Source organism: Mandrillus leucophaeus, unplaced genomic scaffold (assembly GCF_000951045.1).
Source record: "Mandrillus leucophaeus isolate KB7577 unplaced genomic scaffold, Mleu.le_1.0 Scaffold75, whole genome shotgun sequence".
NCBI lineage: Eukaryota > Metazoa > Chordata > Mammalia > Primates > Cercopithecidae > Mandrillus > Mandrillus leucophaeus.
In genome coordinates this window covers 4,096,583-4,124,391 of record NW_012108141.1, presented here as the reverse complement: position 1 = coordinate 4,124,391, position 27,809 = coordinate 4,096,583, and the positions used below count along the sequence as shown (strand labels likewise).

Sequence of the window (27,809 nt, the reverse complement as noted above, 5' to 3'; positions counted from 1 at the left end):
ATCTCCTGACCTTGTGATCCGCCCGCCTCGGCCTCCCAAAGTGCTGGGATTACAGGCATGAGCCACCACGCCCAGCCTCATATGGCATTTTAAATATACGAAATGCTTACTTTATAACATGTGCACACACGGATACATACACACTCACAACCGAAGACAACAAAGTACTAAAATATTAATGCTGGTTATCATTCAGTAGTAGATTATGAATTTTAAAATAGCTAATCAGTATTTTTAATTTTTTCAATAACGACTATACTTATCCATTAATTAAAAGAAAATCTACAAATAGCAGAGCTTCTACTTTGTAAATTGAGATCTTCAAATAATGATTAATCTGTAAGCTTTCAAAAGATGGTAACTGTGGAAAACAGGTAGGTATCTTTTCCTCTCCATCCTGTGTTACTCTTTCCTCATCCCACTCTAACTCTTCTACTTCTACTTTCTTCACATCAGCCCTGCCATAATTCATTAACTAGAAATACCAAGACACTGAAGGCAATTATTCAATATTTTAAAATTTTAAAGCTGCTCAATTAAATGGTTGATCTTAGAATATATATTTAAAAAGAGGTAAAATAGCCCAATGGCTAAAAGAGACTAAGGTCTTTAAAATTAAACAGATCCGGGTTTAAATCTTAGTTTGCCACTTATGACATGTCACAGAAGTTTCATTTTCCTTACCTGTGAAATGGGAGTACCACTCTGCTTAGTGAATTGCTGTGAGGATGAAATGAGAGGATGCATCTAAAGTATAAGAAGGTAGTACGCATTTGTTAGTCTGTTTTGTGTTGTTATAGCAGAATACCTGAGAAGGTAATTTATAAAGCATAGAGATTAATTTCTTGCAGTCTGCAGGCTGGAAGACCATGATGAAGGAGCTGGCTTCTAGTGATAACCTTCTTGCTGTAGTCATACCATGGCAGGAGGCAGAAGGGCAAGAAAGGGCAAGAGGAAGCGAGCCAGGGAGGAAGAGAGAGCAAGCAAGCATGCAAGGTATGCCCAAGAGTTCCTTGCAGTCTTAAGCCCTTTTATTATTATTTTTACAATTTGTATAAATTTAAGAGGTACAAGTATAGTTGTGTTACAGGATATATTGCTTAGTGGTGGCCTGGGCCTTTTAATGTAACCATCACCCAAATAGTGTACATTGTACTTATTCATTTCTCAACCCTCACCATCCTCCTCCCACCCTCCCTCTCTTCGGAATCTCCAATGACTATACTCAGCATTAATTCATTCATGAGGGCAGAGCTGTCACGACTTGTACCTCCCATGAGGCTTCATCTCTCAACACTGTTGCATTGGGGATTAAGTTTCCAACACATACTTTTTGAGGGACACATTCAAACCATAGCAGCACCCAATAAAAGGTAACTGCTGTTATTGTTTTCTAGTAATGTTATTGCTGTTTTGGGTAAGCAAACCCTAAGTTTTAATTTTCCTGTGGGGAAAAAAAAGCTTAGTGGGGTACTGTGGCTATTCAGTCATTTGGAATTCTCAGATCACTAACATCTCAAAAAGAATTTGGGAGACCTATATGGAGCTGTCAAAATTTTCTTTACAGAGTAGGTATTAATCCATTTTCCCTCAAATGTCTTGTATAGCTGATGTTTTCAAACTACACTCTAATCACTAACCCACATTAATTGTTACGTCTGAATTCTCTTTAATGGTTTCTCCTTCTGCTTGCTTCTATGAGGCTGGGAGGGTTGAACTGCATCACATCCCACATTCTGAATTGGCCTAATTATTCCCACTTGAGGTCAGTTGATTTGTACCTCCATCTCTTGTATCTTCTGTAAACTGAGATGTAGGTCTATAAGCTTGATTAGATTGAAGCAGAACAGCCTTGGCAAGAATAAATACTTCATTGGTAGTGATGAATTTCATCTTGAAACATGTCTATTCCTTGGCCAAGTTGAGTGTGCTAATTCTCTGTGTTCTAGGCAGATTTATGGTTCCCAAGTAGATCAATGCAAAATGAATCAAAATAATTTGTGTTATTAGAAATCTAATTGTTTTAAAATAATACATTTTGTAATTGTGAGAATTGTGTTACCCAGCTCTTCTTCAAAAAAGATTTTACCTTGAAAAGCTAGAGCTGGTGAGTCAACACCAAAACTAAAATAAAATGAGACTCATTAATGAGAAAAAAATAATAACAAAACAAAAACAAACTAGGTATTTAAACCCCACCAACAAATTCACCATCACTATTATTTCATAAAAGAAAATTCATTCAAATAACCCCTAAAAAGGTGGAAGATACTTCAAGTAATCATTCCCAAGAAAGGACAGCTGGCAATTGCATGCCAAAATAATCCTTATTTTTTTTTCATTTTGTCATAAATCAGTAAGCACTTAAGGATTAATATCGGTCTGCAAACTGGTACCTGATGCAAGATGCTTTACTTCTTGTCCTGATTTTTAATCCATGAATGAAGTTGTTCTAGCTACTTCATGGGAATGTTCATTCGACAAACACTAACCAAACACTTGTTATACTATTAAGCAGAGAAATTCAGGAGCAAATGAGGTCACGTATATGAAAACACTGTATACAGTGCCTTGTAGATTGCAAAGCATCATAAAAATATGTGGTATTTTACAAATGTATATATTATCATATATAATTATATAATATATATTACATATATTACATAATTACATAATATATAACTATATATTACATATACATATTATATATATAATTACAAACCGATTCCTAAAAAGAGATAACCCAACACATGTTTTAGTGACTTAGCAATTTTCTATATTCATGCTATCAAAAATAGTACTCAGAATTCTTTGGAATGCATATTTTCCTTCCTTTTTTTTTTTTTAAAGAAAATAGTTATCTTTGTGATGTACCTCATGATTCTGCCATTTTCTGCTTTATGGGAACTGAGGATGTTACCATTCCCTCAGATGGTTATGACTCCCAAGGGAAAGTTATCAAGTTAGAAACTGCTGCTATAATTACCAATATGTAGACTCTGGATTCCAAAAAAGAAAATGTCACAGGGTCTAAAAGGCAGGTTCAGACAAAGAGAAAATTTTATTTTCTTATTCTTGAAATGACTAAGATTTTTCAGTGTTAAAGTTCACTTTCAAGTATGATCAATAACGAGACATCAAATGTAAAAACTATGCAGTTTTATAATTTTCTCCATTGCTTCTTAAACCACTTAAAGTAATTTCGCAATTCAACACATTTAGATGTCTTTTTTACTTTCTTCATTTTTTACTTCTTTAGGCAACAATGGATCAATCTTCAGTAATAAACCTTCACTTGTTGAACTACGAAGGAAAGCACGTATCACAAAGGGACCTGGAAACAAAAATGAGAATCAACTTTGATTTTATATCACAATACCACCTCATGAGCAAATACAGTAAACCCTCACTAAATATTGTCACTAGGTTCTTGGAAACTGCAACTTTAAGCAAAACAACTTATAGAGAAATCAATTGTACCATAGGCTAATTAATAAGAGTTAAGTTTCGAAGACAAATTTCTAGTCACAAAAATATCACCAAGCATCTAAATAAAGAGCTCAAACACTTCTAATATTAACCACTGAAATAAATTTGAACTATAAATACATTTAAGATTAATAAAAGCAATAATTATTTACCCAACTGTTGGTAAATCAGAGTGACAGGAGTCATAGTGGTGGTGACTTAAATCAAAGACTAAGTGTTTGCAAAATGAAAACCGTAAGAAGCGCCATCTGCCACCATGCAGTTCAAAAACAAACTAACAAATATGATTGGCTCCCTGAGTGCTTTCATACCACATCATTTATTGTCCTGCATTTGTATGATCATCATATACTTTGCACATTTTTATTTTACAATAGTTTGCATTCATTCATTCATCTTCCAACTCCCTTATTCCAGTCCAGGGTTGCGGGAGGCCAAAGCCTATCCCGGCAGGTCAGAGCATAGGTGGGAATGATCTCCAGATAAGCAGCATCTCATTGCAGGGCACACGTACACACCCCCCACACTCATTCACACCAGGACCACATAGACATACCAATTAACCTAATATGCCCATCTCTGGGATGTGGGAGAAAACCGAAGTACCCAGAGAACCCATGCAGACATGAGAACATGCGAACTCCACACAGACAGTGGCTCTGGCCAGGAATCTATTTTTTTCTTATGAATGTTATAATGAAATAACACTGGACAAAAGGATATTATTCAAGGACATGCTGTACAAATATGCAGCAGGAAAACTTACAGAACTCATGTCATATTTTCACATGAAGAGTACTGTATTACTAAACTTTTTGTATTACTGTATAACATTTTGAATTATAAGAAGAGGAAGATAGTTTCATTTCTAGAATATAAGACAAACTAGTTGTACTCTAGAATATTAGAGATTTATCCTTGAAACTACATATACTCACTAATAATTCATTTCTCTCTTCCAGAAGATGATCACCTACAATTTATTTTATTGCAAAGTCAACAGTGAAGGGAACAGGTGGTGATATACAGATGCTACCTTTGTGTTACCACACAGTTGGTAAAGTTCTCTAAAAACTAAAATGCTTTTCATAAGAACAATGTTAAGGGGCTTCATTTAAAATAGCAAAAAGACAGCCAGACACCATGGCTCACACCTGTAATCCCAGCACTTTGGGAGGCCAAGGTGGGTGGATCACCTGAGGTCAGGAGTTCGAGACCAGCCTGGCCAACGTGATGAAACCCCATCTCTACTAAAAATACAAAAATTAGCTGACATGGTGGCAGGCGCCTATAATCCCAGCTACCTGGGAGGCTGAGACAGGAGAATTGCTGGAACCTGGGAGGCGGAGGTTGCAGTGAGCTGACATCAAGCCACTGCACTCTAGCATGGGCGACAGAGTGAGACCCTGTCTCAAAAAATAAAATAAAGTTGCAAAAAGAGAATCACAACATTTAAACATGCTAAGGGGGCTTCATATGAAATAGCAGAAAGAGAATAACAACATTTTGAGGATTTGCTGTCCATCATCTACTCCTACTATGGTCTCAGAGGATCCTGTACTGAAATCAAAGTTCTCTGTGGACTATAAGAATCCATACACATCCAATTACTTAGTAGTATGGCCATATTTAGGACAAGAGAATTAACAAGGGTGATATTTATTCACCAGTATGGTTAACTCCCAAAGAAGGTGAAAAATAGCTTAAGATTGTGTTTTAATTATAAACTTGGTTATAAAAGTAAACCTGACAAATTCTTATCATGGTAAGCCTACAAATGAATAATCAATCGAGTATAATGGACCCTTGCTTGGCTTCAACCATCCACAAGTGAAATTTGTCTGAGGAAGGAATTTGAACAGCACACAACACAATGACAAAGAAACTGGACACCTGTGTTCCAGCCTACAACACCGTTTTCGCATCTCAATTGAGTTGAGTGATTCTCTATGAATCACCTCATTTATAAATGACTCTCATGACACAATAAAATGATCTTCTTTCTTTCCTGTAATAAATAAATAAGATTAAGAAAACCAACTGCTAGTGCCAATGACAAAGTTAATGATCTGGCTTCAAAATGTCATTTTAGAAATAATTTTAGTCCCTAACATCACTGTAAGTTTAAAGCAATCAGTTACGGTTTTCTTTCAAACTTTGCTACATTTATTAGTAGTAATAATGTGGGAATCTACAAAGGTTTCAGGATGCATTCCTCATTAATGCTAGAGAAATCCTTTGGAGAATTAAATTTCTTTATCTAATCCCTGGAAATATAATATTTGCATGTTAACTTGATATTTTATTTAATATTTTACACTTTGCTATTATACTTGCATGTTAACTTGACTTTTTTCTTCATATTTTACATTTTAAAGTATCGCGGGGTCATAGGGAAGTCTACCCTCAGCAAACCACTTACCCAAATTCAGTGGTCTGTGCCTACAAACTTCATTAATAACTGCTTGTAGATTGGCAGCTATCTGGTCACTTGACATATCCAACTGAAAGAAAGTAATATATACAACATTAATGATGAGAAAGTAAGAAGATAATACAATTATTCTAGACTATTTTTCAAATATTCAATCAATGCAAATTATCTAGTAAGTGACCCTACTGTGAAAGGGGAAAACCTCTACAGCTCTTTGTTTCGAATGCCACATTTACATGTCTTCACTTGTCAAGATTTAATAGATTTATAGAACATGTTATAACAAATTGAAGTTGAAGTTTTTCTACTTGAGAGTCCTTGACTTCCAAGTAATTTCCCCAAAGCATATCTTGGAGCAGAATACATCATTTCCTACACCCACCCTGCAAGGAAACAGTGATATTTTCTCATGAAGTTTGTTGATTTAAAGGAAACTAAGAAAATGTTTAGAAATTAATGTTTTCATGAGTCCAAAATAAAACTGCTTGCCACATGCATTCAGACAATACATATCTACACAGAGACAATTTCAGGATGTTGTGCTAACGTTCTAATTTTTCAAACACTCTATGCAATAACAATTATCTTGTCATTTAGCAGTGAGTAAACATACAGTGAATGAGTCCTATTCATAAAACTCCTAAACTCAAACTACACCCTTGAAAAGTCTTTGTGTTTATTATTCAAATTCAATGACTCTTATTCTTCCTAAATATTCTAGTTAAAATCCGCTATATTACATTCAAATGTTTACAGGATTTTGCACCGTGCCAAATAAACCAATTTTCAAAAAATTCATGGTTGGGCACGGTGGCTCACGCCTGTAATACCAGAACTTTGGGAGGCCAAGGCAGGCGGATCACCTGAGGTCAGGAGTTTGAGACCTGCCTGGCCAACACGGTGAAACCTCGTCTCTACTAAAAATACAAAAATTAGTCAGGTGTGGTGGCAGATGCCTGTAATCCCAGCTACTCAGGAGGCTGAGGCAGGAGAATTGCTTGATCCCAGGAGGCGGACGTTGCAGTCAGCTGAGATTGCATCATTGCACTCCAGCCTGGGTGACGAGAGTGAAACTCTGTCTCAAAAAAAAAAAAAAGAAGATTCATATAAAATTATAGTAGCTTAACAGGCAAAATTTATACAGTACAACAGTTGAAGTTCAAACAAGATTTCTGTTTTCCAAAGACTCTGAGAGCCCTGTGAGAACTGTGCCCCACATAAACATAAAGAGAATTCGTCCTAAAAAAATTATTTTATCATCATCAAACAGCATTTATTCAACACCCACTTGGGCACGATGCAGTACCAAATCCTAAGTGAGAAAGGTTGGACAATACTGGAGGAATTCTCACTTTATGCCAATCCTTAAGTAGAAGTTCTGAGAGGATAAAAAAGCAATGTTTAGTTCACCTTATTAAGTCCATACACCATACAGACTTTAATTTGCATTGAAGCAGGTAGCTCACTGGCAGAGAAGGCACCTTACACATTTATGTTGAAAAATAAAAAAAGAAAAGGCTAAAGGCATCAGCATGTGTCCCTGCCTTCAATTTCCCTCTTAACTCTGCACAATATATGTTTCAAAAATATAAAACAATTATGTCCCCTGCAACTTTCATTATTAGGATACCTTCAATGATTTTATCAATTTAAGTTTAAAAAAACCACAAAAATGTTTTAAAACATAGTTTACACTTTTATTCAAATTTTAGCATATTTAATATATGGTACTGTGCCCTCTACTGAATTTTAAAATATATGTATAGCTATACTTTTTATTTTAGATATTGTGCAAAATTATGGAAATGTTACATATCTCATAGGCATTACTGTGATTATTTAATTGGCTAATGACAAGACAGATAGTTGTGTACAAAAACAAAATATAAATGTGGATGAGTTTTATCAAAACTTGCTAAGGAAATTCATTTGGGGTGACAATGATCTAAAGAGAACTCAGAAAAGCAAACTTACAAGGTTTTCTGCCTACTTCTCAGTTAGTCTGCACTCCAATAGTGCTTTCCCATGTGATAACATTTTGTGGTCTTAAGGAGGCAGGATGACTATTTTGAAGAGAGAATATTATCTATTATATTAACAAAAGCACAGTATATGACTTGGTACAGCAAGGGAAAAACAAACAGGGATGGGGTTGATCTTGAAGGGGATATAGGACTATGTTAAGCACCATATTTGTATGTGTGCATATGTGTGTATTTGAATATATAACAGTCACAATACTACATATGTTTAACTAAAGTGATTATCCATTGCAAGACAAAACAGTTATTCCTTATTCTGCAGCATACATGTTTTCAAAAAAAAAAAAAAAAAAAAAAAGACCACTTTACTTTCTGCTTAGCATCCCTTATTATGTCAGAAACCATTCCCTAAGCAGACAGAAGGCTTCTACAAAAGATGTCAGGGCAGTGGCTCAGTGGACACAGGTGAACTTTATGTCTCTATCTCTGTTTTAACTCTCAGATTTCCCCCTTTTTGTGTAATTCCTAACCATTTTATTCAATAACTTTCTTATCATTATGATAAAACTAAAAATCAGTGGTTCTTAACCCTTTTTTTTTTTGGTCCCGTTGAGATGCATATGTCATAATTCATCTCAGGGCAAAATGTAATCACAAGCATGTCCAAGCCAGTGATTCTTAAACATTTTTAGGTCATTGAGTCTTGCTACAGAAAAATTCACAAAAAGAACTTAGTCTACACGACCAGGGTCTTCACAGATTCTCTGATTTAAAAGAAAGGGGATAAAAGAAGAAAGATTCCTGGGGAAAGTGTCTGAGTTAAAAAGGATCCCTGGGCCACATTTTGAGAACCACTACTACAGAGGTTAGTCTGTCCAGATATTTTGAAGGACTAAGGATTACAGTGTGAATAAAGGATTTTTACAATCTTACAGAAGACAGAACCAAAAAAAGAAGAAGAAAAAAAAAGCACCCCATACATGATTTTTAAACAATCACATGTTCCTTCTAAAGTGGCAACTTATATTACTATAAATGCTCTGACAGTCTCTAGATGACTAATCATCTTTGACTGAAAACTGCAGAGAGGACTGCTGCTTTGGATAAGCACCTGTTAGACCACTTGGCCTCCAAAATCCCTTCCAAATGTAATATTCTAAGACTATATAAAGTGTGGACTGGCAGACGGCTTTTAAAGATGGGCCAAAACTCTTAATTTCCATGACTCCTAACAGTCTAAACTAAGAAAAGAAAGGTTATCCGTATGTCTCCTACATAACATAAAGTAGTAATAATAATTGATGGTGCAGCTCTGTTTATTGGGTACTTACTTTGGGCCAAGCTCTAAGTGTTCACATAGATATTCTTATTCATTTCTCCCAAGAACCCTATGAGGTAGGTGCTATTATTATCCTTTATTTACACTTATAAACAGACTCAGAAAACTCTGTAACTTATTCATGGGGACACACATGGTAAGGGGTGGCCAAGTAGCTACATGTCTGAGCACTTAAGGCAGACAAACCTCACTTCCACCACCTTACTAGCTTATGACTCTGGACACAGCTATTACAAGTTGGTGATCTTTATATAAAGAAAATGAAGTATCAATTGTCTGAGAAACACAAATGAGTGTGTTGTATACTAAGGGGAGAAAAAAGAGAAACTAAGTGAAACACCAAAAGAATATACATTTAAGATGGAAAAATAAGAATTTTTCTCTTTGCCCAATGAATCCTTTACTACCTTCCTAATTTTTAGATGTTAACACCATACAACTTAGCAACATTTACTTAACCCCCACTCTGTCAAGCAACACACAGAACCAGGAACAGAAAGATGAATAAGATACAAACCTTGCCCTTGAGATTACAATATAGACACTAAAACACACCATAAGAAATACCACTTTAACTATATGAACAAAGTGCCACAAGGGCACAGAGGAAGAAGTAATTGACACGGAGGCTTTACTCATCACCAAAGAAGGTGATATCTAAGCTGAATCTTAAAGGATGACGAATTTTGAAGGACAAAGAGGATCTTCTAGGCAGAGGCACCAGCATAAGGTAATGTGAGACAAAGGTGGATCAGGAGAACCCACAGACCCTTGAAGGAAGCGGATTGCTCCGGCAGGCCCCAGAGACAGCAGAAAACTGTGCTGCTGTCCATGGCTGAGAGACCTGAAGACAGTTTGCATCACAGTACTCTGTGCAGACATGCCCCACTACCAGTCTGGAGCCTGGTAACTCTGCTGGGTGGCCAGATCCAGAAGAGAAATAACAATCATTACAGTTTGGCTCTCAGGAAGCCCCATCCCTAGGGGAAGAAGGGGAGCACTACATCAAGGGAACAACTGGTGGGACAAAAGAATCTGAACAGCAGCCCTTGAGCCTCAGAACTTCCTTCTGGAAGGAACCAGAAAAACAATTGTGGTAATATGACAAAACCAAAGTTCTTAAATACCCCCCTCCCCCAAAAGATAACACTAGCTTATCAGCAATGGATCGCAATGGATTGAAACCAAGAAGAAATCCCTGAATTGCCAGAAAAGAATTCAGAAGGTTGATTATTAAGCTAATCAAGGAGGCAGCAGAGAAAGGTGAAGTCCAACTTAATGAAATCAAAAAAGTGATACAAGATATGAAGGGAAAAATCTTCAGTGAACTAGATAGCATAAATAAAAAATAATCACAACTTCTGGAAATGAAGGACACACTTCATTTGCAGAAATGCAAAATGCACTGGAAAGTCTCAGCAATAGAATCCAACAAGCAGAATAAAGAATTTCAGAGCTCAAAGACAAGTTTTTGAATTAACTCAATCCACAAAGAGAAAGAAAAGAGAATCAAAATAAATAAACAAACAAAGCCTCCAAGAAGTTGGGATTATGTTAAATGATCAAAACTATGAATATGGTGTTCCTGAGGAAGAAATCAACAAGTTTGAAAAACATATTTGAGGGAATAATCAAGGAAAACTTCCCAACCTTGCTAGAGATCTAAATACAAAGCAGCTCAAAGAACACCTGGGAAATTTATCGCAAAAAGATCATTGCCTAGGCACATAGTCATCAGGTTATCTAAAGTCAAGATGAAGGAAAGAATCTTAAAAGCTGTGAGGAAAAAGCACCAGGTAACCTAAAAAGGAAAACCTATCATGTTAACAGCATATTTCTCCACAGAAACCCTACAAGCTAGAAGGGATTAGGGCTCCATCTTCAGCCTCCTTAAAAAAAAAAAAAAAAATTATTGGCCAAGATTTTCATATCCAGTGAAACTAAACTTCATAAATGAAGGAAAGATACAGTCTTTTTCAGACAAACAAATGCTGAGAGAATTTGCCACTACCAAACCAGCACCACATTTAGCAGTTCTGTTAGAACTGCTAACAGAAGCTCTAAATCTTAAAACACATCCTTGAAATACACCAAAATAGGACCTCGTTAAAACATAAATCTCACAGGACCTATAAAACAAAGATGTAATAAATTTAAGAAAAAAAAAGGTATCAGGCAACAAATAGCACAATGAATAGAACAGTACCTCACATCTCAATACTAATGTTGAATGTAAGTGGCCTAAATGCTCTACTTAAAAGATACAGAATAGCAGAATGGATAAGAATTAACCAACCAAGTATCTGCTGTCTTCAAGAGACTGCCTAACACATAAGGACTCAAATCGACTTAAGGTAAAGAGGTGGGAAAAAAATTAATCCATACAAATGGACACCAAAAGTGAGCAGGAGTAGCTATTCTTAGACAAAACAAACATTAAAGCAACAGCAGTTAAAAAAGACAAAGACATTATATTTTGACATTATATAATGATAAAAGAACTTGTCCAACAGGAAAATATCACAATCCTAAATATATATGCACTAACACTGGAACTCCCAAATTTATAAAACAACTACTACTAGACCTAAGAAATGAGATAGATAGCAACACAATAATAGTGGGAGATTTCAATACTCCACTGACAGCACTAGACAGGTCATCAAGACAGAAAGTCAACAAAGAAACAATGGATTTAAAATATACCCTAGATCAAATGAGCGTTAAGAGATATTTACACAACATTCTACCCAACAACTGCAGAATATACGTTCCATTCATCAGCACATGGAACATTCTCCAAGATAGACCTTATGATAGACCACAAAACAAGTCTCAATAAATTTAAGAAAACTGAAATTATATCAAGTACTCTCTCAGACCACAGTAGAATAAAAGTGGAAATTAACTCCAAAAGGAACCCTCAAAACCATAGAAATTAAACAACCTGCTCTTGAACGATCACAGGGTTAACAATAAAATCAAGATGGAAATTAAAAAATTCTTTGAACTGAATGATAATAGTGACACAATCTATTAAAACCTTTGGGATTCAGTAAAGGGAGTGCTAAGAGGAAAGTTCATAGCCTTAAATGCCACATCAAAAAATCTGAAAGAGCAAAAATAGACAATCTAAAGTAACACCTCAGAGAACTAGAGAAACAAGAACAAACCAAACCCAAACCCAGCAGAAGAAAAGAAATAACCAAGATCAGAGCAGAACTAAATGCAATGGAAACAAACAAACAAACAAACAAAAAACAATACAAAAAATAAATGAAACAAATGGCTGGTTCTTTGAAAAGATAAATTAAATCGATAGATGATTAGCGAGGTTAAGGAAGAAAAAGAGAAAATCCAAATACGCTCAATTAGAAATGAAACAGGAGATATTACAACTGATACCACAGAAACACAAAAGATCATTAAAGGCTACTCTGACACCTTTATGCGCATAGAAAACCTCTATGCACACAGAAAACCTAGACGAGATGGACAAATTCCTCGAAATAGACAACCCTCCTAGATTAAACCAGGAAGAAATAGAAACTCTGAACAGACCAATAACAAGCAGTGAGATTGAAGTGGTAATTAAAAACAAAACAAAACAAAAAAACTGCCAACAAAAAAATTCCAGGACCACAGATTCACAGCTGAATTCTATCAGACATTCAAAGAAGAATTGGTACCGATCCTACTGACCCTATTCCACAAGATATAGAAATAGGGAATCTTCCCTAAATTGTTCTATGAAGCCAATAGCACTCTAATACCAAAACCAGGAAAGAACATAACAAAAAAAGAAAACTACAGATCAATATCTCTGACAAATATAGATGCAAAACTCCTTTTCTTTTTTTTGAGACCGAGTTTTGCTCTTTTTGCCCAGGCTGGAGTGCAATGGCATGATCTCGGCTCACAGCAACCTCTGCCTCCCGGGTTCAAGTGATTCTCCTGTTAACCTCCCAAGTAGCCAGGACTACAGGCATGTGCCACCACGTCCGGCTAATTTTGTATTTTTAGTAGACATGGGGTTTCACAATGCTGTCCAGGGTGGTCTTGAACTCCTGGCTTCAGGTGATCCAACCACCTCAGCCTCCTAAAGTGCTGGGAGTACAAGCATGAGCCACTGCACGCAGCCTATAGATGCAAAAATCCTTAACAAAATGCTAGCTAACCAAATCCAACAGCATATCAAAAAGATAACCCACTATGACCTGGGTTTCATACCAGGATGCAGGGATGGTTTAACATATGCAAGTCAATAAATGTGATACATCACATAAGCAGAATTAAAAACAAAAATCACATGATCATTTCAATAGATGCAGAAAAAAGCATTTGACAAAAGTCAGCATCCCTTAAAGATTAAAACCCTCAGCAAAATCAGCAGAAATGGGACATACCTTAATGTAATAAAAGCCATGATTACAAACCCACAGCCAACATAATACTGAATGGGGAAAAGTTGAAAACTTGAACCCTGAGAACTGAAACAAGACAAGGAGGATGCCCACTCTCACCACTTCTATTCAACATTGTACTAGAAGTCCTAGCCAGAGCAATCAGACAAGAGAAAGAAATAAAGGGCATCCAAATCAATAAAGAGGAGTCAAATTGTCGCTGTTTGCTGACGACATGATCATATACCTAGAAAAGCCTAAAGACTCTTTCAAAAAGCTCCTATAACTGATAAATGAATTCAGCAAAGTTTCAAGATACAAAATTAACAGAAACAAATCAGTAGCTCTGTTATACACCAACAGCAACCAAGTTGAGAATCAAGTCAAGAACTCAACCCCCTTTACAATAGCTACAAAAAGTAAAATAAAATACTTAGGAGTATACCTAACCAAAGAGGCAAAAGACCTCTATACAAAGAAAACTACAAAACACTGCTGAAAGAAATCATAGACAACACACACAAATGGAAACATACCCCATGCTCATGGATGGGCAGAATCAATATTGTGAAAATGACCATACTGTCAAAAGCAATATACAAATTCAGTGGAATTCCTATCAAAATACCAACATCATTCTTCACAGAACTAGAAAAAAAAAATCCTAAAATGTATATGGAACCAAAATGATCCCACACAGCCAAAGCAAGACTAAGCAAAAAGAAAAACTCTGGAGGCATCATATTACCTGACTTCAAACTATACTATAAGGCCATAGTCACTAAAACAGCATGGTACTGGTATAGAAATAGACACAGAGACCAATGGAACAGAACAGAGAACCCAGAAATAAACCTAGGTACTTACAGACCATCTTTGACAAAGCAAACAAAAACATAAAGTGGGGAAAGGACACCCTATTCAACAAATAGTGCTGGGATAATTGCCAAGCCACATGTAGAAGAATTAAACTGGATCCTCATCTTTCACCTTATACAAAAATCAACTCAAGATGGATCAAGGACTTAAATCTAAGACCTGAAACTGTAAAAATTCTAGAAGATAACATCAGAAAAACCCTTTTAGACATTGGCTTAGGCAATGACTTCATGTCCAAAAACCCAAAGCAAATGCAACAAAAACAAAGATAAGTAGATGGGACTTCATAAAACTAAAAAGCTTCTGCACAGCAAAAGAAACAATCAGCAGAGTAAAGAGACAACCCAAAGAGTGGGAGAAAATCTTTACAATCTATACATTAGACAAAGGACTAATATCCAGAATCTACAAGAAACACAAAGAAATCAGGAAGAAAAAAAACAATCCCATCGAAAAGTGGGCTAAGGACATGGGGAGACGATCTCAAAAGAAGATACACAAATGCCCAACAAATATATGAAAAATGCTCCACATCACTAATGATCAGGGAAACGCACATCAAAACCACAATGCGATAGATACTACCTTAACCCTGCAAGAATGGCCATAATCAAAAAATAAAAAAATAATAGATGTTGGCGTGGATGTGGTGAAAAAGGGACTCTTACACTGCTGGTGGGAATGTAAACTATTAGTAGTACAACCACTGTGGAAAACAGTGTGGAGATTCCTTAAAGAATTAAAGTAGAACTATCATTTGATCTAGCAATCCCAGTACTGGGTATCTACTCAGAGGAAAAGCAGTCATACGAAAAAGATACTTGCACACGCGTGTCTTTAGCAGCACAATTCGCAATTGCAAAAATATGGAACCAGTCCAAATGCCCATCAATCAATGAATGGATAAAGAAATTGTGGTATATATATACAGCATGGAATACAACTCAGCCATAAAAAGGATTGAAATAATGGCATGCACAGCAACCTGGATGGAATTGGAGACCATTATTCTAAGTGAAGTAACTCAGGAATGGAAAACCAAACATTGTATGTTCTCACTCATAAGAGGGAGCTAAGCTATAGGAGGCAAAGGCATAAGAATGATATAGTGGACTTTGGGGAATCAGGGGAAAGGGTGGCAGGGGAGTGAGGGAGAAAAGACTACGCTTTGGGTACAGTGTACACTGCTCGGATGATGGGTGTACCAAAATCTCAGAAATCACCACTAAAGGACTTACTCATGTAACCAAACACTACCTGTTCCCCAAAAACTTATTGAAATAAAAAAATAAATTTTTTAAAAAACGTGGATCAGGGGACCATGAGGTAGTTCATTATATCTAGCTCCAGGGTTACGAACTCAAATGTCTACAGTGGCCAAAGTGGGAAACATGTATAAGTGAGGAGGACTGGGTTTACATGCATATGCTTATACCATGTGTGTGATACAGGTTGTGCTGAGGTGGACAGCAACCACTAGGGATGGAGGTGGCAGAGTTGTTACACTAAGGGTTAACAGACTGAGGGCTGTGGGGCCAATGTCATCAGAACTCCTGATTTGTCAAGGACAGCTAAAAATCTGGATTTCTATGTGATACTCTCCAGTTTTTAAATCCTGATTCAATAGACAAACCACCACCACTATTTGGGACCAACAAAGTAAGACTAGAGGCCAAATTCAGCCTGCAAGCTGCTATTTGTAACTTTGGTCTTCCAGTTGCACAACTGAAAACAGCGGGAAAGACTGAATTTGAACCTGAGGTAGTGATCTGCAACTAGGTCGCAAAGCGATTTAAAGGTAAAGATCTTAGAAAATACCCTGTCAGCAGTGAGAGGCCATTTAATGTTTCTAAGCATATAAATGGTATATCTGATCTATGGTTTAGAAAGAATTCTAGAAGAGTATGAAACAGGAGTTGGCATACTTTCTTTGTAAATGGTAAGGCAGTAAATATTTTAGGCTCTGCGGGCCAAATGGCCTCTGTCAGAATTCTTCCATTTCTGCCGTTCTGGTGCAAAACAAATCATACACAATACATAAATGAGCACAGTTGTATTCTAACAAAGCTTTATCCACAAAAACAGGTGGAGAGCTGGATTTGGTTTGCTGACTCCTGGTACAGAAGACAGACTGAAGGATGTCTGAGGAAATGAATGAGTAAAAGTCACCATTTTTGTTTTATAAGTTTTTGCTATAGCAGAAGCATTTTTTGTTTTGTTTTGTTTTAAAAGAAAGCTTTGTTGGGTCCTGATAGACTTCTGGTTTCCTACTATGTATCTACCATGCAGTTGTCTGGCTAAGAAATGCATTGTTATTTAAAATTTAAAAAATGCTTAGCAATGGTTTCAGTAGCTGATATAAACTTTATATATGCATTTGAAACAAATTTCTTCAAGATTCACAATGAAGACTCAAATTTGAAAGGAAAAAAGGCATTTAGTACCCTATATTCTAAAGAAAGATGCCAACAATTAAGGCCACCAAAAAGGTCCTACCATAATCAACACCCAACCCAAGAAGCAGCAGAAGCCAAGTGAGGAGGCAAGACTCCAAGACGTTCATCTGGAAAGACAGGGCGGTACCTGCAGGAAGGAGAGACTGACTGAACATGAGAAGCAGCAGAAGCCAAGTGAGGAGGCAAGACTCCAAGACGTTCATCTGGAAAGACTGGATGGTACCTGCAGGAAGGAGAGACTGACTGAACATGAGAAGCAGCAGAAGCCAAGTGAGAAGGAAAGACTCCAAGACGTTCCTCTGGAAAGACAGGGCGGTACCTGCAGGAAGGAGAGACTGACTGAATATGTGCTAAATGGAAGCAGTCAAACCACCCAAAACGGGGACCACAAATACGGATGGGGAAGTAAAGGCATTTGGGTTTTCTCCCTTAATCTCCTCTTTAGGCATCTACCCCAGAGCAGTTAGGCCTGGAAAAGGCACTGGGAGCCACGTACTTAGAACTGAGTATTCTAAGATCAACTGGGAGGCTGAAATCGTAATAAGCACACCCCACTTCAGGTCACACAAGTCATCAAAGCCTGGCTCCAAATTAGGCAAGGGAAATCTCTGGATATGAGATTAGAGTTTTGAACTGGAACACAGTCACTTGAACTATGAGATCTGTCTAGTATGTGTGCATCTACCAGAGAAGGGAAGTAGTACAGGGCACAGTTGAAAGAGAATGAAGAAAACGATGTCATGTTTATACTCCACTAAATTCACTTTTCTTCTTTTTTTTTTTGAGACAGTATTTTGCTTTGTCACCCAGACTGGAATGCAATGACACAAACACACCTCGTGACAGCCTTGGCCTCCTGGCCTCAAGCAATCTTCCCATCTCAGCCTCTCAAGTAGCCAGGACCACAGGCATGCACCATCATGCTTGGCTAATTTTTAAAATTTTTGTAGAGATGGGGTCTCACCTTGCTGCCCAAGCCACTCTTGAACTCCTTGGCTCAGACGATTCTCCCACCTTGGCCTCCCAAAGTGCTGGGATTACAGGCATGAGTCATCGTGCCTGGTCTAAATTCAGATTTCTTAATAAACAACTACATATTTATACATAGACACAGAATGTATTCTGTGTGTATGAGAGCCTTGAATTTATGTTCATTAGAATTATATTTATAATAATGAGATATTAAAAACAATCTAAATGCTCCAAAAAAAGAAATAAAGTTGAATAAATAATTATGTGTCTACATAATAGGCTATGAAACAGCTATTAAAATGATACTTTGCAAGGATTTTAATGACATGGGAAAGTAAGATACAGTGTTAAAGGGAAAAGAATACAAAACTCAATATAAAATAGCAATTACTTAAAGAAAAAATATGTGCATACAGAAAGAGCAGTAATAAAAAGTACTAAAATGGTGAAAGATTACAGGAATTTGGAATGATTTTTGCATTCTTACCTAGGTGATTCAGTATTTTCTAAATATTTCATTATGTGCATTTATTACCTCTTAATAAAAAATTTGTTTTAGTTTAGCATTTAAAGTTATTAAAACCAGCCCTTTAAGATGCTATAAAATGCAAGACATAGTTTACTTTTTTTTTTTTTTTTAATGAGACGGAGTCTTGCTCTGTCGCCCAGGCTGGAGTGCAGTGGCACAATCTCGGCTCACTGCAACCTCTGCCTCCTAGATTCAAACGATTCTCCTGCCTCAGCCTCCCAAGTAGCTGGCACTACAGGTGTGTACCACCATGTCTGGCTAATTTTTTGTATTTTTACTAGAAATGGGGTTTCACCATATTGGTCAGGCTGGTCTTGAACTCCTGACCTCGTGATCTGCTGCCTCGGCCTCCCAAAGTGCTGGGATTACAGGTGTGAGCCACTGTGCCCGGCCCATAGTTTACTTCTTAATGAAGATGTAAAGCAATATAAGAATTATTCTTGGCCGGGCGCGGGGACTCATGCCTGTAATTCCAGCACTTTCGGAGGCCGGGGTGGGTGGATAAGCTGAGGTAAGGAGTTTGAGACAAACCTGCCCAACATGGCAAAACCCATCTCTACTAAAAATACAAAAAGTTAGCCAGGCATGGTGGCGGGCACCTGTAATCCCAGCTACTCATGAGGCCAAGGACAGGAGAATCGTTTGAACCCAGGAGGCAGAAACTGCAGTGAGCCAAGATGCGCCACTGCACTCCAGCCTGGGCAACAGGAGCGAAACTCCATCTCAAAAAGGGGGGGAAAAAAAAAGAATTATTCTCACTGTTGATATAGGGGCATAGACCCAAAGCCTGCCCGACCACCACTACAGCTCCTAACAAGCTAATTATGTTGTTATATGTTTACATATTTTTTAATTACATTTTTAAAATTGAAAGGTAGTAAAATTAACTTTTTGTGGGGTGTATCTTTTGAAACTCATGTATACATTCAAGTAATGACCACTCCAATATAGGATACAGAATCCAAAAAATTCCCTCATGTGATTTCTCTCAGGCACAAACATCATCCACTCCTGACTCCTGGTAACCACTGATTTACTAGTGTTCTTTTTAAAAATGTCACTTAAACAAAACAACAGTATATAACTCATTAAACAATAACTCCCCACTGCCCCCTTCCTCCAGCCCCTGGTAACTACCATTCTACTTTCTATCTCTACGAATTTCACTGTTACAGGTACCTTATACAAGTGGCAGGATAAAATATTTGTCCTTTTGGGACTGGCTTATTTCACATAACAAAATGTTCTCAAGGTTCATGCATGTTGTAGGATGTGTCAATTTCCTTCCTTTTAAAGGCTGATAATATTGCAGTCAATGTGTGTGCTGCACTTTATCCATTCATCTGTTAATTGTCACATGGGCTGCTTGTACCTTCTGTCTCCTTTGAATAATGCTACTGTGAACATGGGTATGCCATCATCTGTTCAAGTTCCTGCTTTGAATTCTTTTGAGTATGTATCTAGAAGTGGATTTGGTGGATCACGTAATTCTATGTTTAATTTTTTGAGGAAGTGCCATATTGTTTTTCATAACGGCTATAGTATTTTACATTCCCACCAGCAATAAATAAGAGTTCCAATTCCCCTATATCCTTGCCAACACTTCTTATTTTTTTAAATAATAGCCATCCTACAGAGTATGAAGGGGTATCTCATTGTGATTTTAATTTGCATTTTCCTGATAGCTATTAATGTTATGTGTTTATTGTCCATTTGTATTTCATCTTTGGAGAGATATGTATTCAGGCTCTGTGATGATTTTAAAATTGGGTTATCTTTTTATCATTGAATTGTAAAAGTTCTTTATGTACTCTCGATTCAAGTCTCATATCATATATATGATTTCCAGATATTTTCTCCCATTCAGTGGGTTGCCTTTGTGCTCTAATGATACCGTCATTTAATGCGCAAAAGTTTTAAATTTGGATGAAGTCCAATTTATCTAGTTCTTTTGTTGTCTGTGCTTTTGGTGTCAGTATGTAACCACTTCAGATTGGCTTCTTTCACTTAGGTTACAGTACAAAACCTTTTGAGATTCTAAGTTGCTGTGTCTACACAACGGCTCATACCTTTTTTATTGTTGAGTGACATTCCACTGTGTGATGCACCAGAGATTTTTTCACATGTAGGAAAACATCCATGTACACAACTGGGTTTTTTTTCAGCTTTTGATAATTATCAATAGAGTTACTGTAAACATTTGTGTTCAGGTATCTGTGTGAATGTAGGTTTCCATTTCACTTTAAATTTTTCATTGTGTGGAGTTAAAAACCCACAGAATTGCTAGGACATACGGTAAATGTATGATGAGCTTTATAAAATACAACTGTTTTCCACAGTAGCTGCACCATTCTGCATTCCTACTTGAAACGTATGAGAGGTGCAATTTCTCTGCAATCCTGCCATTATTTATTTAAGTAATTTTCTGTACCACGCTTCTCCTTTCCTTCTGGAACTCCACTGACATGAAAGTTAGATCTTTTGTTACTGTCCCACAGGACCCTCAGGCTCTCTTCATTTTCTTCCAGTCTTTTGACTCTCTGCTTTTCAGATTGAAAAATTTCTATGATCTTAGAGTTCCCTGACTCTCCTCTGTCATCTCCATTTATTTCATCTCCAAGAGTTTATAGTTTTATGAGGTCATTTTTCCAAGTTCCACACTCTGCTTGATCTCCCCAGTACTTCCGGGTTCCCTGGGGCTCACCTTTTCAGCTCTGCAATGAAAGATGGGGCTTTATTTACCCAGTTCTGACACATTTTGCAACCAAATGTTTCTCCACTGAGGGCCAACTAGCCCTCAAAGGACAAAGGCAGAGAAAAAAAGCAAGGGTGGTATGTCCCACCGTAACTACAGCTCCTCTAAACAGAAAGAAAGGTTCTAGCTGGGTGTGGTGGCTCACACCTGTTATCCCAGCATGCTGGACAGCTGAGGCTGGAGGATCACTTGAGAACAGGAGTTCGAGGCCAGTCCGAGCAACACAGCAAGACCCCATCTCTTAAAAAAAAATTAAAAATTAGCCACGTGTGGTGGAGCGCATGTAGTCCTAGCTACCTGAGAGGCTGAAACAGGAGGATCCCTAGACTCCAAGTTTGAAGTTACAGTGAGCTATGCTTACATCACTGCACTCCAACCTTGGCAACACACAGCAACGCCTGTCTCAAAAAAAATTTTTTTTTTTTTTTTTTTTTTAAAAAAGGAAAGTTCCCTTCTCTTACAGTTTTAGATACCTGTGTCTTACCCTACACAAGTGGTCCCAACCTTTTTAGTACCAGGGACCGGTTTTGTAGAAAACAGTTTTTCCAATGGGGTGGGGGTGGGAGGTTCAGGATGATTTAAGCACATACTTACTGTGTATTCTATTTCTATTATTATTACACTGTAATATATAATGAAATAATTATACAACTTACCATGATGTAGAATCAGTGGGGGCCCTGAGTTTGTTTCCCTGAAACTAGATGTCCCATCTGGGGAGGATGGGAGACAGTGACACCCGAAGTGTGTTGCTTATGTGCAGTCTACTCTGTAATTTCGTTTTGGTTGCTGTCACTGAGGAAAACCCTGCTTCACAAAGAGGATGATGGAAATGGAAGCAGGCTTTCCAGAGCTTTTGTGGCAATCTCAGGATATTCCACACTGACTTTAATACAGAACATATGGAGATTTGAAGCTGTCTCAAACATACTTTCAAGGCCACTGTCATTTGTGATCTCACAAATGGGCCAAGGATCCATTCCTTCCCAATTCAGGGGCCTTTTGTGGTTGGGAAGTAATGCCCAAACTCTGAAAGCTGAGAGAAGTGATCGTGCACCAGCTGGGAGAAAGGAGGCCCTGGCTCAGTCTCTTTCAAAACCTCTGCTAATGTTTAAAAAGTGTTAGAAATCCCAATGTTCACTCGTCACCCCCATAATTCCAGTTTGACTTTGAATGCAGCCCCTTTATCTGCCAATTTGAACACAGTTATTGTTTTCCCCAGAAGTGGAAGATTGAGTTTGTTGAGGAGGCTGAATATGTCAAACAAGTAAGCAAGTTTTGTGACCCATTCTGTATCACTGAATGTGCTGCCAGTGATGACTGTTTTTCTAAAAGAAATCTCTGGAGCAGCTCTTGGAACTGAAAAACTCTGGCCAGTGACCTATCTTTATAAAGTCATCTCACTTCTGTGTATAAGAGAAGATGTGTGTGCTCTGTGTCCATCTCCTCGCAGAACTGCATGAACAGACAAGAGTTAAGAGCATGTACTTTAATGTAGCTGATAATTTTAATCATGTCCTGCAAAACGTTAAGTTTGGGTGACATTTTTCAGCTAGCCAGCACCTCTTTATGGATGACACAGTGCGCAGACTCTCATTCAGAAGTGACCTCTTTCACCCAAGTAGTGAAAACAGAAAGCCGTCCAGTCACGGTAGCCACTCTGTCCATGTATATACCAACACGAGACGAATAATTCAGTTTTCCTGACATGTAATCATTCAAAGACTTGAAGAGTTCTGCAGCTGTGGTGTTGGTTGGCAACAAAAGTACACATATCCTCATATATATCCTCCTGAAAAATATATCGCACAAAAACAAGCACTGTTGCCTTGTTAACATCAGTAGAATCGTCAACCTGGATTGCGTGTCACAGTGATTCGTTAATCCTAACAATTGTGCTTCAATATCCTCTGTTATTTCATTAATTCATCTAGTTACAGTGCTAGCTAAAAGAAGAAGACGTGCCACCTTTAGAATGCAGCTTCTCCTAAAAGTTCACAACAAATGTCCTTAGCAGGAGGCAGGATCAACCCCTCGCCAGTAAAGGACTTTTTAGCTTTAGCAATGTGGTTAGCCACTAAGAACGATGCTGTCAGTGCAGACACATTTGATGAAGTGGTGGCCTTCAATTGCTTCTGTTCTTCGTGTTCACGCTCTTTTCTTTTGAAATACTCCAAAGGCTTGTCTTTTAATGGAGGGTACGTGGTCTCCATGTGACAAAGCAGTTTTAAAGGTTTCATGGCTTCATTGGATAGCCGCTTGCCACACATTATACAAAGTGGGCTTGGAGAATGTGAATCATCCGTTTCAACAAACCCATAATTTAAGAAGGAATCTTGCTCTTGGTATTTCTTTTAAATGCAGCTTTCTTTTTGCTGGCAGTCTCAGAGTCTTCTGTTGTCTCGTCATTGAGTCTTTCCCCCTTTTCAAAGAAGCTCTCCAGTGGCATTTGTTTTTTACTCATTTTGGCTAGGGTTAGCCTGCGGGCTTACCAAAACTCTGACTGAGACAAGTGCGCAGTGCGGGAAAGAGGTGCAGATGGAAGTGGTAAATCAAATAATGGGCAGGCCATACACAGACTAAAATAAGGGTTGGATTCTGACTTAAAGCCTGCCACCAAATGCAGCTGCACAATTGAAGTATATCAGCTTACCTGCCACTATAAAGCCTGCCACCAGATGCAGCTTAATTGTCACCTGCCACTCACTGATAGGGTTCTGATATGAGACTGCAGCAATTGATTAATTATGGCCTCTGTGTAGTCAAACATCTTTGCTAATGTTAATCTGTATTTGCAGTGGCTCCCCAGCACTAGTATCACTACCTCGGCTCCACCTCAGATCCTGAGGCATTAGATTCCCATAAGGAGCATGCAACCTAGACAGAGCTTGGACGGTAATGCGAGCCATGGGGAGCCGCTGTAAATACAGATGAAGCTTTGCTTGCTCACCCACCGCTCACCTCCTGCTGAGAGGCCCAGTTCATAATAGGACCCAGACCATTACCAGTCCATAGCCCAGGGATTGGGGACCCCTGCCCTATACCTACTGTTGCTACAAGGAGATATGATTTCCACTTCTCAAGCCTGTAACTGGAAGGTTTCTCCTGGAGCTCTTTCTGCCTACACTTAGGTCTGCTGCCTGGTTTCAGGCTGTATTGAGACCAGGCCAGGTGACAACAGAAGGGGACAAATGGCAAACTTGCCACCAGTTTGATGGTACTTCAAAATCTGGTCTTCTCTCCCAATCTGCTATTATTTACTTTTCAGAATCCTCAAGTAGCTATTCCACGTATTCTGTCCAGGGTTTTTAACAGCTGCATTCAGTGAGAGAGAGAGAGTTTCATGTGATTATGCCGTCTCACCTGGAACTGAAACCTCCCACGTTTATACATTATGTATTTATATTTTAAGCTTGGTAAACATTTTCTGTAAAGAGACAGATGGTAAACATTTTAGACTTTAAGGGCTACTTATGATTTCTGTTTCATATTATTCTTGTTTTTTTTTTAATAAAACCTTTTAAAGGGGTTCTAAGCTCATAGGCCACACAAAAACAGGCCACAGAGCCATCATTTGCCAACCTCTGTTTTAGAAAACATTATTATCTACAAATACATGAAAATTCATATAAAGACAGGCTGTGGTATAAGCTATGCTTTACACCACTTTAACAAATTAATATTTGCCAAAATCTGTAATGGGAGAAGGGTGCTCTGAGGCAAAAGCAGCTTTTATCATTATTTATGATAAAGCTGTTTAGAAAATGCTTAACTTTGCATTTATATTTAATAATTCATAACATTTTTATTGTTTACTGTAAATACTGTTAATAAATGTTATTAATGTTTACTGTAAATACTATATTAATAAATGTTACTTTTTTAGATGTAATACTAATGACACTCATAAGGAATTATCTTTCAGATCCATTTAATTTCTTCTCCAGGCATTTGGATAAAGACAGAATTCAGTAAAAGCTATCATATTTATCCACTGGTTTTAAATTTGTTTTTATTTTTATTTTTATTTAGAGATGTGGGATCTTGCTATGTTGCCCGGATTGATCTTGAACTCATAGGCTCAAGAGATCCTCTTGCTCAGCCTCCTGAGTAGCTGAGACTACAGACATGAGCCACCATGCCCAGCTTATCACTGCTTTTTAAATAAAGCCAACAAAAGAAAGTTGTCTATGCAGCAAAGTGGCTGGCAAGGGAAAGCAGATCAGTTTACTCCCTTTTTACACATTATGCAACATTTGTATTTTTCATCATGTGTCATTTTATTATCCATGATCACTACATTGCAAATACAATGGATTAATGAGAAAAGTTAGCTATTTCTTTCAAATGGTATGGTTTTTCTTCTGTTATTATTCAAATCTGTTAGGAGGGGAGAGTCACACTTTCAATTTCCAAAAGTTCTGGGAAATTAAAATCTGATTGCACGATAATATAGGTAAGACCACTAGAAATGATAAATTATTTTTTGATCAAAAATAGTTTTTGATCAAAATTAATTCAAAAGATGTAACGTAAAATACTGCAAGGATGACTCATCCCAACTAAATATACTTCTCTTATGATAAAGCAACAAAGGCAGAGCTGACACAGAATGGATTCTGGATAAATATTAGTTTTTCCTCCTTCTTAGCTCCATATCCTTGGAGATCTAAGATCTATTGCCAGCCTACTTCCTCTACTTTACATTCTAAAGTTTATTTTCCTCTCTTTATAATTCCCTTATTTATGACACAGTACACTATAGTACACCAAAAATAATGCAACAAAAGAAAAGTTAATTATTAACTAGAAGGAATAAGGGAAAAGGAGGAGGGGAAGTGGCAGTGAGCCATGAGCCAATGGGTTGCTTCCTTTTATCCAGTTATTGTTTATAGATTTAAGCAAGATTCCTGGCTAGCTACTATTTCAACCTATGGACCCAGTTGCTTCAAAATAAGCATTTAATTTCCATGTCTTACACTATCCACATCTCACTGTTTGGCTGAACTCCAGAACATTCACTTTTCCTGTTCTAACATGTTCACTAAAACCAAAGGCTCTCTAATTTCAACATAAGATTTTACTATTGTTTATAGTCCCTTGTCCTGAACTTGTTTATTTTCGTTACAATATGCTTCAGCTTTTATCAGCTGCCAGGTTGACAACATGCTTGCCACAAAACTATTCGCTATTACACAAGCACAGAAAATGATACTCACCTATAATTGGACCATGTCTACAACTTTAAAAAGAAGAAAAACAAAGAGCATATCAAAGGCATTGCTTTTATGTTAAGTATGTCAAAGCTCCAAATATATTTGAAACCCAGACAAGAAATACTTGTTAAATCAGGTCTTGACATGATTTGGTATAAATATAACTCTGAGTTGTCCTACTCTTTTCTTCTCTCCAGAAAACAAGCTTAGATTTGATTTGCCAATAGCATTATTATTTACATGTTCTCAAGATCTGGATATTTACATGATTGTAATAGAGCTGTAGTTTTTTTCTTTAATGTTATAACTTAATGCCTAATCTCCTAGACTATCATATAAATGCATTTATATATTGTACTTTAAAGAGGTTTTTCATCATTTCAATTTTATTTACTGAAATTTTTATCATTTTTCCTCATTCCAAATAGTCAAGATTTTGTATTTAAATTACATATTGTTAAAATAATATAGTATTAGTTTTTAAACTGAAACAGAACAAGTAACATCCATATTTTTAAATTATGTAGTTTATTTACAGTACTTTGCTTTTATTGACTTAACTCGATTTATAGCATCTAATGGTTAGAATCTGTCCTGTGATATATAAAAATAGAGTAGAACTCTTCTCACTCACAGAAGGAACTGATGCTTCATAATAAACTTACTGATGTCACTAACTTGGAATTAACAATTCAGAAACTGTGCCAAATATGTTTTAAAAACATAAATAATGTAAATAAGATTATAAGAAAACATTTAAACATCTTTAGAAAACAAACTTTTAAAACAACCATTTGTTAATTATAGAGCATTAATTCAGGCAACATCTACCAGGCAATATTTTTTATCAGACACTCTGTAATTAAAATTAATTAGGTTGCATGTCATTGAAAAACTATTCTGAGAGACACACTTCCCACTAATTCACATTAATTTTCTCATAGATTTCATTCTATCTTTCATATCTTTCTGACATGTAAGTAGATGACCAAGGAGGGTGGGAAAAGTATAAAAGAGGGGGTAAAAAAGTAATGAGAGAAAGGGACGAAGAAAACAGAAACGAAAAACTTCAAGGAGCTATTAAAAGAAAAAAAAGGTAGAGAACATGGGAGAGAGGAAGACAGAAGAAAAACCTGAAAACAAGTATCAAAACCAAATTATAGGCTGGATGTGGCAGCTCACGCCCAAAATCCCGACACTTTGGGAGGCCAAGGCAAGCGGATCACTTGAGGCCAGGAGTTCAAGACCAGACTGGGCAACATGACAAAACCCCGTCTCCACTAAAACTACAAAAATTAGCTGGGCATGGTGGCACGTGCCTGTAGTCCCAGGTACACAGGAGACTGAGGCAAGAG

General features: G+C 37.2%; 1 protein-coding gene across 1 annotated transcript in view; it reads right to left on the bottom strand.

Moving 5' to 3' along the window:
- Positions 1–3,037: 3,037 nt before the first annotated feature.
- The window catches only part of MRPL1 (mitochondrial ribosomal protein L1), a 73,943-nt gene continuing 49,171 nt past the window's right edge, over positions 3,038–27,809 (bottom strand). The window contains exons 6-7 of the mRNA XM_011966221.1: positions 5,912–5,993; positions 3,038–3,334 (exon numbers count right to left, since the gene is read on the bottom strand). Of these exons, the coding sequence (XP_011821611.1) occupies positions 3,219–3,334; positions 5,912–5,993 (198 nt within the window). The 3' untranslated portion in view covers positions 3,038–3,218. The remainder of the gene's footprint in view (positions 3,335–5,911; positions 5,994–27,809) is intronic.